Genomic DNA, 11,476 nt, shown 5'->3' with positions numbered 1-11,476 from the left:
ATGTTTTGGAAGTTCGATCTGAACACAACGTCCCACGTGGACAAACTGCTGGAGAAAGAGGATGTGACCCTGCGTGAGTTGATGGAGGAAGACGATGTCCTGCAGGAGTGCAAAGCCCAGAACCGGAAGCTGGTGGACTTCCTCTGCCGGCAGGCGTGCATGGAGGAGCTGGTGCAGCTGATCACCCGCCAGCCTCCGCTGGACGTGGATGAGAAGGTTCGCTTCAAGTACGTATCCCCCTTCCGGCCAGTCCGAGTTAGAGGCCCGTGGTGGCTGGCCACTTCTGCAGGGAGGCCCAGCAGGCCGTCCCTCCTCTCAAGTGCTGAAGTGCTCGGAAGGCGCCTCTTGACCTCTGAGAAGGGTTAGAAAGGACCCACCCACCCCCACCCCCGGTCCTACGGAAAAGGAAGGACCCCCCCCCCCCCGGTGAAACCTTTGCCTTTACAACATGCCTCACTGGGCAGAAATCTGATCCTTTCACAATAGGGACAGGTAAAGGGATATGATAAGTATCAGGCACTTTTTACACTTGGCATTCTATTGGGTAATTTAAACATAAATGCAGATTTTGCATGTGGACAAAAGAAGGACGCCCTGGGCTCCTCGGCCCCTCTGGCAGAAACGACCTCAGGGAGGCCTTCCTTACGCTGTCTCCAGTTCCCCCAGGTCGAGGGAGGCCCCGCTTCAGCTGGGGGTGGGGCCCTTGAGGCTTCTCTCCCCCCCCCCCAATCTTGATGGGACTCAGATCTGGGCTTTGAGCACCCCCCACTCCCCAGCTGCTCCAAGGCCTCCCATTTCTCCCTCTCTTTTCTCAGCCATTCCTTGGTGGGCTTACTGGAATCTTTTGCTCACAGTCATTTTGCAAGGTCCAAGCTTCCGCCTTCTGGCAGGCGGCCTCAGGTTCTCCTCCAGACCCCCTCTGGTCCAGGCAAGGGCGCGTCCTGCTTTCTGTGAGCTGCCCAGAGGCAGCGAAGCAGCTCCAAACCCTTAACATTCCCCTCCCCAGGCTTTGCAGGGGCTTCCCTGGTGAGATGCCCTGGGGTGTTTGCCAAACGTTGCCTTGGCCTTGTGCGTCGGGGCACACTGTCCGGACTGCCCTGGTCTTTGACCGGGGAGGGGTGGTGGTGTCATCGCTGGACCGCTAAGGGCTCCTCCTGGCACCCCTCGGGCGTGGATCTGGCCTGTGCAGCTTCTTTCTAGTGGCCGAGTCTGCCCTTTGACCTCGGTCATGGCATGAGCTGTCTGTGGGTCAGAGACTCTTCTGGCATCCTGGCTTCTGCTCTCGGGTGGGCCTCGCTGGGATGGCCTGGGCCATCTGGCAGTCGTTGGAAGCCTCCTCCATGTCTAGCAAATCTCCCAGTGGGCGGCCTGATTAATGTCCGGCGTTTCCCAGCCCCTTGCCGGGCCTTCTTTCCCAGGCCTCGCTCTAGGCACACGGGGGCGGCACCCACTTCAACCACAAAGAGCAGACCAAGCTGAGCGCCTGCGATTTCTCTCCCAGATCCTCTCCCTTAGTGGTCGACCCTGAGCCGTTTGAGCCATCGACCGACCAAGTGGATTCCGCACTGATGTTGTACTCAAATGACAGAAGGGGCTGCAAAATGAAAACGGTGCCTGGTACTCCTTCCGTTTCCTCCTCCTGTCCATGCTTGGAAGATCCCTGGGGATATCCGCGTGTTGAGAGCTGCCTTGGAGAAGTCAGGGGCTTCAGTGGGGCGAGCTTCCCCCCCCCTGCCCCCGTGCTCAGGGGTATAAAGAGGCAGGGAGCCCAGCTGGGAAGGGGAGAAGGGCGGAGAAGGTTCTGAAGGAGGAAGCAAAGAAAGCGGAGGAGAGATTGTGACAGGTCGCTTAGCAAGCCTTGCAAAACGTACTTGTGACCCAGTTCTGAAGCCCCCGCAGAGCCACGGCTGCCTTTTCAGCCCCTGGCAACCAGCAGCTGCATTGAGGGCCTTTTCCAGCTCAACCACGGCCACAATTTATGACCTTTTGCTGCTTTATGACTTGTGTTCGCTTAACAACTCTGGCAAAGGAGGTCGTAAAGGGCATCCAGTCACATGGCAGTTGCTCTACACCATTGTGACTTACAGCCAAAACGGGCAGGCTCCATGATGGTCATAAGTGGAGGACTGTCTCTGTTTCATTACCAGGCTAGGTGACGGCATCAGTCTCGCTCTTGGTGTTCTTCCTCTCTGAGCATCTCGAATCTCTCTCGCTTTTTTTCTCCGTCTCCCTGAACTGGAGGATATTCCATCCATGGAATCTCTTCCATCCCTTTGCTTATTGAGGTCCAGTCTCTTGAAATCTCAAACCCTGAGCTGGCTCTGAGGAGGTCCCGTTCCGATTGCAGGCGAACGGAACCTCCGCCCTGCAGTGCAAGCCCCCCCCCCGACCCCCTTTTTCTGCGTGAACCGTTTGATGTTACCCAGAGCTGTTCCGGAAACCCCAAAGGCCTTGGGTCCAAATGGAGAGGTGCCTCGTCTCTCCAGCAATTCAGGCACGAAAGAGTTAAGGAAAGGTGGGGGGTGTGGGGGGGGGCGGTCAGCCCAGGTATCGGAGCCTGGAGGGAAAAAGAATTGGAAAAGCAGGTGGAGAGGTTGGGGCAGCCTCCCCCCCTTCCGCCTGGCTCAGGAGGGCGCAGGGGGTCTCGGTCCCAATCAGGCTGGGGTCTGTTTCATAGGCCAATCGGAGCGGTTGGGAATCCTCCTGTGTGTGTGTGTGTGTGTGTGTGTGTGCCTGTGTGTGTTAGAGGGAGAGATGAAGGAAGAAGCAGGCAGCTGAAGGAATTAGTCTTTCAAATTAGTTCTTTTTTCCCCCTTCCCTTAATCCTGGATATGTATAAACATTTTCATTTCTTTTCCTTCAGTCGGCCTGCTTGTTCTCAAAATATTCTTCTTAAAACCTCCTGCTGAGAGAGAAATCCCCACCCCCAGTGACTGACTGGGAAGGATTACGAGGCACCCCCCCCCCGCGCCCCCCCAATTCTCCCCACGCCTGGCACTGGTGTCCACAAATGCCCCCTCACCAGAACTCAGTGCCGCCTCCTCTGCGTGGCCCGAGCGTGTTCTTGCCATGATCCCTGTGGCCTTTGAGCCGTGGGTAGTGGGCCTCGGCAGCCCCCCCCCCTCACCCGCTGTTAGGGAGACCAGGCGAGGCCCCGCTTGACCTCAGCCTCTCGGCTTTGCTTCTGCTCCTGCAGGTACCCAAACACGGCCTGTGAGCTGCTGACCTCGGACGTGCCCCAGATCAGTGACCGGCTGGGGGGAGACGAGGCCCTGTGGGACGTCCTCTACGGCTTCTTGGACCAGGAGCCTCCCTTGAACCCCTTGCTGGCCAGTTTCTTCAGCAAGACCATCGGCAGCCTCATCGCTAGGAAAGCAGAGCAGGTGAGGGGCTCTTTCCTCCCCCACACCGGCTCCCTTTTAAGAGCCCCTCCCCTGAACCTCTGGAGAGGTGGATGAGGGTGTGAGAAGGCCACTGCATTCGTGGCATTCACCGTGGCCTCTGCTTCTCTCTCGCTGCCCTCTGCAGGCTGGGCTGGGGGGAGGGAGAGGGAGGGGGAGCGCCTGGGACTCCAAAGGGACGCTGCCTCCTTCTGCTCTGCTGGTGCTTTTCCTGAAAGGCCCTGCCGGCCGGTCGCCCCGTGTGGCCGATTTGAAAAAGGAACAACCGCACAACCGGACTGGATCAGATCCAAAGGAGCTGGGGGGTGGGGGGGGTTCAGGAGGTTCTGCCTCTGCCGCTCAGCCTTTCCCTGCCAATCCCTGGGAACCGCCTGGAGCTGCTGGAGCGGAGGAGGCAGGCAGGGCCCTTCGGCCTGGGAGCTCAGCTGCTGCCGGCCCCCCCTTCAGCTCCCGGGGGTTGAAGCCGCCCCAGAGGTGGTGTGGTGGGAGTGGGCTCTAGTGGGAGGGAAGGCTTCCTTGAGGGAGGGGCTTCTTCCTTTGCTTTGCCCCCTCCTCCTCAAGAAGCCGTTGCTGGACCATTTCTGTCTGCTTTCTGGTTGAGAAAGAGATGGCGCTGCTGTCAGACGACAATGCCCCCCCCAACCCCCCCGGTTGCATGTTTGGATGATCTCTAGCAAGGCGGGGTGGAGATTGTGCTTCTACGCTTGCACCACTTGACCACTTGACCTTTTGGTAGCTTTCGATACCGTCGCCCCAGGATCCGCCCAGAGGACCGGGGGGTGGGTGGCACAGGGTGGGCTGCTTCGCCTCCTCCTCCTCCTCCTGGTGCAGATTCCGGCTGATGGGGGTTCCAGCCATTGGCCCAGTTGGGGTGGGGGTGGGGGGGGCTGCAGATCCTCTGTGAATGTTAAAACCAGGAGCTTTAATGAGGCCCGGCTGTCGTGGTGGTTTTCCCCAGGTGATTTCATTCCTCAGGAAGAAAGCCGAGTTTGTCGATCTGGTGCTGAAGCATCTTGAGACGTCCGCCATGATGGACCTGCTCTTGCGACTGGTCAGCTGCGTGGAGCCGGCTCCCCTTCGCCAGGAAGTGCTGCAGGTCAGGCCTGCTCCTCCTCTGCTTTCCCTTCGCTTGAGGGGCCATGGAGTCTGTGTCTGGGGCCGGCGTTGGGAGGCTGCCCCCTTGAAAGCGGCCGTGCCCCTGCTCTGTGCCCCGGCAGCCCTGGGTGGGCCGGGTGCTGGGGGATCTTCCCCTCCGGCGCTCAGGAGGGCACAGGACCCCTCGGGGCTTGGACTGGGGCCTCCTTCGCTTGGACGGAGGAGATGGGACCGGAGGGAGGCGCTCCATAGCAGGGGCTTTCTCCGTGTGGGGTGATTCCCCTTGGCTGGCCGCCTTCAGCCTGATTGCTGGGAGTGGCTCTGTGTGTGTGTGTGTGTGTTGGCTTTCTTGCAGGGCTCAGTGTGAGTTGCTGAGAAGGGAGGCTGTTGTGGGATCCCCTTTTCTCCCAGCAGATCAGGGGACTTGGCTGGAGATGGCTTTGCTGGGGCTGGGGTGGGGGGCAGGGAGAGGGGCGGGGGGGGGGGCTTCTTTGGCTGCTGCTCTTATGTGGGGCCTCTGGGAGGAACGCCTGCGAGGGCTCGGTGGCCGTGGGGGTTAAGGTGGGGCCTCAGGAAAGGGGTTGCGCTTAATTGTTCTTTCTCCCCTCCTTTTGTCCGGCAGTGGCTGAACGATGCAAAGCTTGTCCAGAGGCTGCTGGAGCTGATCCGCCCTCACCAGGATGAAGATGTGAGTGTCCCTTGACCAGCGGTCAAGGAAGGAGACTGGCCCCGTGGCCCTCTCTCCAGAAGAGAGGTGGGAGGCCAGCCTTCTGGGAGAGACCCCAGGGAGCCTCATTCCCCCCACTCTGACCCCGAGGGCTCCTTCACAGGGGGTCCTGCTCGGTAGAGCCTCTGGGCCGTGGGTGGGGGTTGAAAGGCTGCCGGGACTCCAGCTCCTGCCCTGGCCGGGTGCCTCTCTTCTTCCCCCGGGCCTTGAGAGGCGGCCCCTGGTCTTCTTTGGCTGCCGCTTTCCCTTCTCACACGGAAGCATTCCTGGTCTTACAGCGGTTTGCTGAACAAGCCCACATCAGCTTGGTTCACGCAACAAAGGACGGCTGTTATTGAGCTTAAATACTTCCGTTGTATAATAAGGAGATGCCAATTAATTAATACAGAAATGCGAAATTGACATATTTAAAAGGAAATGGTAGAATACCAACCGGTATATTCTACTGCAGTAGAGAGAAGAAATGCACCAGAGGCTACAATTCATAGTTAAATCCATCAGAATGAACTAAGGGCCAATAGGGCCAATTCAGAAGGGAGCCTCCTGTTGGTCAAAGGGGTGAGGATTTGGGTGCAGCTCTGGAGGGGACCTGCTGCTCTCCCCCCCCCACCCGCCTCCCACTGCCAAGGGGTTGGGGGAGGGGGGAATTGCTCGGGCCTTTGAGGGACCCTCTTGCCAGGAATGACTTCTTGCCCGGTTTGCAGAGACAATCCAATGCTTCTCAAACCTTGTGTGATATCATCAGGCTGAGCAGAGATCAGACCAACCAGCTGCAGGAGGTGGCTGACCTGGACCCTCTGCTGGCATCTCTCGAGTCGTGAGTTCCTGAGAAGGCGGCAGCGGCTGGGCAGGAGGGGGAGCGGGGGAGGGGGCTGCAGCTGGGCTAAGGGGGGGCCTTCTGGGATGAGTTGGGAGGGAGCTTTGGTGCTGTGTGACGTGGGGTTGGGGTTGGTGTTGATGCCCCTTGCCTGAGCCAGCCTCGCCACACCAGGGGGTTGTGGGGCAGGGGGAGGAGGGGAAGGCCTTGGAGCTCCTGGGGAGAAAGGCGGTGCCAGAGATGGGCAGGGAGGGAGGGAGGGCGGTGGGGTGGGGGTGGTGGCCTATGTCTCGGGTGTGGATGGCCTGTCCAAGCACCTTCCCGCTCCACAGAGCCAGCCGGGGCTGGAAGCCAAGGCGATGGAAGTCGACAGGGTGAGGGTGGGATGGGATTGATTGCTGGGAGACTGTGGAAAATAAACTTCCATCCATTCAGCAGGCTGCCTGCACCCAGATTACAGGAAGTCCTCCATTTACGACCATTCAAAGTTGTGACAATGCCGGGAGGAAGGGACTTGTACCCCTTGTACCAGAGGTCGCAGCCTGGGCATCCCGTCACTTAGCAGTGGAACCTCGGGCCCCTTCTGAGCCCCTAAGGCCAGGGCCGCCTGGGGCACCTGTTCCTAGCCGTGGAGGCGTCGCAGCATCCCACAGTCGTGCGATCACAATTTGCGGCCCTCACTGCTGGATTCCGAGAAGTGCGGTTGCCAGTGGCCATGGTGTGGCCATTGTGGGATGCTGCGGCCTCTCGGGGGTTCCAGCTGGGAGTGCCACCGCGGCCGTCCCGAGTTGGCGTGATCACAAGGCGTCGTCTGTGTCATTTAGCTACAGAGGGGGCGGCCCCCATTTCTCCCGTGGTGCTGACTCGCATTTGGTGTCTCAGGCAGGAGTGCGTGGAGCAGCTTCTGAAGAACATGTTTGATGAGGGATTGACGGAGACCCTGCCTTGTGAACGGGACCCAGGTTTTGCTGACGCTGCTGGAGCCGAGGAGAGCTGGGTAAGGGGAAGGGCTCTCTGCAAGGCTCCACTGGGCTCCTTCCGGTCCGACTGGCTTTGCGGTCGACTCCCTTCCTTCCTTCCTTCCTTCCTTCTTTCCTTCCATTGGGCCCAATGCCACCTGACGAAGCCCTGAGGGGGGTTCCTTGCTTGCGTTACGTGTGAGCGCAGCAGTCAAGTTCTGTTGGGTCCCGTTTAGGGGGAAGGCCTCTGGTGGGAGCCAAGGCTTTGGGTCCTGCAGGGCCATAGGGAAAGGAGGAGGAATTTCCTGACAGAGGAGTTAATCAGAGGAACGGCTTCCCTTCCGGAGTTGTGGTTGCTCCATCGCTGGAAGGTTTCACGAATAGACCTGACAGCTGTTTGTCCGGGATGGTATAAGGACTCCTGCCTTGGGCCGCAGGATGGACTAGAAGATCTCCCAGGTCCCTTCCAGCTGTGATTCTAGGCGCAGGCATCCCTGTTGGAATCCAGTGGCCTTATTCCCTGGAACCCTTGGCAGCCTTGAGCTGCTGCACTTCTTTCATGGATCCTCAAGAAGCCCCTGGGAGCCCCCCCCAAATGGCGCGGGGGTGGAGGCTGCACAGAAAAGGAATAGGAGGCAGGCAGGCAGGCAGTTGTATCTCAGGGAGGAGCCCAGCCTGTTGGGTGACCACCGTTTCCTCTTTTACTCCCCTCCAGCGGATGGTCCACCCCAGAGGGCCCTGGCCTTGCTCAGACCGGCCCTTCCGGGCTGCTTAGGCCACAGTCGTAGAGAGGAGCGGCTGAAACCAGGACTGCCACCTCTGGGCTACTGGCTATATTTGGTCTCAGGGGATCCGTGAATTGGAGGAGGTCCTTTGGGCTACCCTCCTCCTCCTCCTCCTCCTCCTCTCCATTGCCCCTGGCTTTCTCTGTGGGCCTAGCCGGCTGGCCTCCAAGGTGATGTGGGCTCTCCTGCGGTTGATCGGCCGCCCTCGGGTGCGGCTTTCCCCTCTGCCCAAAGGAGCACCTTCATTGGATGGCAGGGAAACACCGTGGCTGGTTTGACACCGTATTTTCATTGATGAAGTTGTCTTTAGCTCCACCCAAAAGGTGGGAAGGAAGGCAGGGCCTGGTGCAATGGGGACAAGTAGGCATCTCCTGGGTAGAAAGGGGCCATGGGCCTCCCTTCAAAGGCTGGGACCCGTTGGGACAAAGGGTGGGCTTTTCCGGCAGAGCAGGGTCTGGAAGAAGCACTGCAGAGGAAACGGGAAGACCTGAACTTGTTCTGACCCCCTTCCTCCGTCCAGAAACGAAAGCCACAAGCAAACGTAAATAAGAATACTTTTAATCAGTCCAGACTCTCGTTGGCTGCAATAGCAATAGCAATAGCAATAGCAGTAGACTTATATACCGCTTCATAGGCCTTTCAGGCCTCTCTAAGCGGTTTACAGAGAGTCAGCATATTGCCCCCAACAATCTGGGTCCTCATTTTACCCACCTCGGAAGGATGGAAGGCTGAGTCAACCCTGAGCCGGTGAGATTTGAACCGCTGACCTGCTGATCTAGCAGTAGCCTGCAGTGCTGCATTTTAACCACTGCGCCACCTGCAAGCCCAAAATAAACAACGAGATAAGCACTCTGACAGTCATTCTTACAAACCTAGGCAATGTAAACAAGCTCTCACAGCAAACCACTTTTCCAAGTTGGTTTCTCTGACTCGTGAACGTTGACTCCTGCAAACAGGGCGTGGCACAAACAGTCTCTTTTATAATCAGGAGAGGATCTTAATCAGCATCAGCTAAGCGCAATCGTCTCCTACAATTACGCAGTTGTTCCTTCCGCCGAGTAGCCCTTCGACAGGGTGCATCCTGAAACAACTCACAAGTGTTTTCCTGAACACTCCTTCTGATCCAATGCTCTGCCGCCACCTGGTGGCCAACCAGTCTCTCCTCGCCCTGCTCGGAGTCGACACCCTGTCCAGGGCCGACTCATAAGACCCCTTGCTGTCGGAGTCTGGCGGCAGCTCCAATGGCTCCTTCCAGGCCACAACAAAACCTCTCTCTGTTTCTGCTTTCCTGTTTCTCCTTTTAATTATCCTGCACCCCTAGGTGAGAAATTGAACTGCATCTCCCTGGGACACTGAAGCAGGCCTGTTCTCCAGTGCGGTCAGAACATGATTTGTTTGTGATGTTGGCTTATTTTTCTACCCACAGCTTGGAGTCACTTTCTGACTCCTTCTCCCAGGGGTTTGAAAAGTTCCACCCTGTCAGTAGCAGCATCTTGCAGGGCATCGAGCCACGCCTGAAGGACTTCCACCAGCTGCTGCTTCAGCCCCCCAAGGTAAGGGGATTCCCCTCCTCTCTCTCTCTCTCTCTCTCTTTCTCTCTCTCTCTCTCTCTCTCTCTCTCTCTCTCTCTCCCTCCCTCTCCCTCTCCCTCTCCCTCTCCCTCTCCCTCTCCCTCTCCCTCTCCCTCTCCCTCTCCCTCTCCCTCTCCCTCTCCCTCTCTCTCTCTCTCTCTCTCTCTCTCGGCTAATTCCTGCACGCTGGTCTGGATACGGGGACAGGGAGCACTCAGCAAGGGGGCGGAGGGGTGGAAGGGCGGGCACCAGGACCCAGAAGGAAGGGGGTGAGGAAGAGGATGGGGAAAAAGAGATGGATAGACAGAAGGAAGAGGAGAAATCCTAGCTGACAGAGAAATATTGGAGAATAAAGGAATAAATGATTATAAGAGATGACTGTCAGAAGGGAAACATAAATGACAAATTGAAATTGGGAAAAAAGGTGAACTAGAACTTATTTTTGGATTTATCAAAGAAGTTTTATTGAGATGGGAGAAAATTTGTATTCGATACTATGAGAACAGCTTGAAGAATTAAAGATGGTTAGACGTAAAAGAAAAGAACAAATATAGAACATCGTTATAAAATTAACCCTTTATGGACCTTTGAACGACCTTTGGGGAGAAAGGACCATAGTTGTTGTCTCTCTGAGGGGGTGAGGTGGGGGGGGAGTGGCAGGCATGGGGAAGGGTGCCTGCAGGGGCTTTCATAAGGGAGGGAGGGAGGGGGAGAGGGAGGGGAGGGGAACGGTTGCTTTGCCTATGGTTCTGTTGGAAGAGAAGGAGCCATTTTTAAAAAAAAAAATCTTTTTCTGTTTTTTTCCTTCTCCTTTTTGCATGTTGTGTTTCTTTTCTATTATTCTTTTCTCTTTTTCCTGGCCAGTATTAGCTGTTAGGATTATAGAGTTCCTTCATTAAACAAAAGCTCCTAATTTTTGAAAAAGGAAGCTGACTGGCTCTAGGTGATTATTGTGCCAGGGCTGAGGCCAATTGTGGAGAAGCGGAGGGAGGTTGGTCATGTTGTGGCCCGGCAGTGGCCAGCAGGCCTGGCAGCAGATTCGGACGGTGAGGAGGTGGGGAGGAGCAAGGGCCCAGTCCTGGAGTCTGGGGAAGGCTCTGTGTCGGAGGCAGAGAGGGGGACAGGGCCGTCTGACAGTTACAAGCTGCCTTCAGACATCAGTGAGGCAGAAGAACAGCTGGAGCCTGTTCCCAGTGTGTGCATGCGCAGAGTTGCCAGAGGAAGGGAGCAGTTAAAGGACAGGTGTCGACTTGGGAGTGAGGCCACAGGTGGACGGTGAATGGCCCCTCCCAGAGGAGATAAAAGAGGAGCGAAAGGGGAGTGGAGTTTGCAGGAGACAATTAGTTTGCTTCATTGGTTCCTGACTCTCCGAGGCTCCTTGCCAGGTTTTGCAGAGATCGGCCTGTCAGCTTTCCAAGCCAGAGACGGTATGTGACTATAAGTCCTCCCTCGAAAGTCTTTGCTGGAGGTGAAGGAGCAGAATTCACAGGAAATTAATAGAAGGGGGTTTTTGTCGGGAGCAGGAGTTGCTTCCAGCTGTTGGGAAGCCTCGGTCAGGACAGGTCAGGAGGGTCTTTCACAGGGGGGTTTTGCTGGTGTGCCTCGCAGAGCCGTCTGCAGTGCAGGCTGCTCTCCGGCTGCTCTCCTGCCATAGGGATAACGGTGTCTGGCTCGGCTCATGGGACAGGTCCCATTGAGAACGGGGCCTGCCTCTCGGGCGGTGGTCTTCCGCAGACCCCTTGGCAGCGGGCGGCAGGGGAAAGGAGACGCCGGCGCTCTCTGTCCGGGCTTTGTGGGCAGCCAGCTTGAAACGCTGGTTTTCCTGTCTCGATGGTGGCAGTGGCTCCTATCCTGACGACCATCGGGATCCTGGAGGAGCCCCTCGGCAATGCTCGTCTTCATGGCGCCCGCTTGGTTGCCGCCCTGCTTCACACCAACACGCCCAGCGTTAATCAGGAGCTGTGCCGGCTTAACACTCTGGACCTGCTGCTGGTGAGTGAGTGGGCGGCTGGGCCTGCCACCGGGGCACCTAGAAAGTGGGTTTTCTGGGGATGTCAGCCGGCCTTTGTCTTCCTACCGGAGGAAGCGTAGCAGCAGGCCTGGGGGAGTCCTGGGGTGCTT

At 57.5% G+C, this 11,476-nt stretch overlaps 1 protein-coding gene across 1 annotated transcript; it reads left to right on the top strand.

Annotated features, from left to right (window-relative positions):
• On the top strand, positions 1 to 10,225 carry PPP6R2 (protein phosphatase 6 regulatory subunit 2). Its single transcript, XM_087722480.1, has 8 exons — positions 1 to 227; positions 3,197 to 3,383; positions 4,360 to 4,497; positions 5,119 to 5,184; positions 5,928 to 6,040; positions 6,923 to 7,037; positions 9,242 to 9,337; positions 10,220 to 10,225. Exons 1-8 carry the CDS (start codon positions 1 to 3, stop codon positions 10,223 to 10,225), a joined length of 948 nt encoding a protein of 315 aa, XP_087578606.1.
• Positions 10,226 to 11,476: the final 1,251 nt, after the last annotated feature.

The sequence above is a fragment of the Thamnophis sirtalis genome, unplaced genomic scaffold, assembly GCF_051295495.1.
Source record: "Thamnophis sirtalis isolate CommonGarterSnake01/CBP01778 unplaced genomic scaffold, rThaSir2_p1.2 scaffold_9, whole genome shotgun sequence".
Lineage (NCBI taxonomy): Eukaryota > Metazoa > Chordata > Lepidosauria > Squamata > Natricidae > Thamnophis > Thamnophis sirtalis.
The sequence above is the reverse complement of the archived record's forward strand: the minus strand, read 5'-3'. Positions and strand labels throughout refer to the sequence as shown.

Bases quoted from the DNA above. Each gene is read 5' to 3' on its own strand.
- PPP6R2 (XM_087722480.1), top strand. From the start codon at position 1: ATGTTTTGGAAGTTCGATCTGAACACAACGTCCCACGTGGACAAACTG. The intron at 3,384-4,359 runs GTGAGGGGCTCT...GGTTTTCCCCAG, and splicing joins TCGCTAGGAAAGCAGAGCAG to GTGATTTCATTCCTCAGGAA. The intron at 6,041-6,922 runs GTGAGTTCCTGA...TTGGTGTCTCAG, and splicing joins CTGCTGGCATCTCTCGAGTC to GCAGGAGTGCGTGGAGCAGC.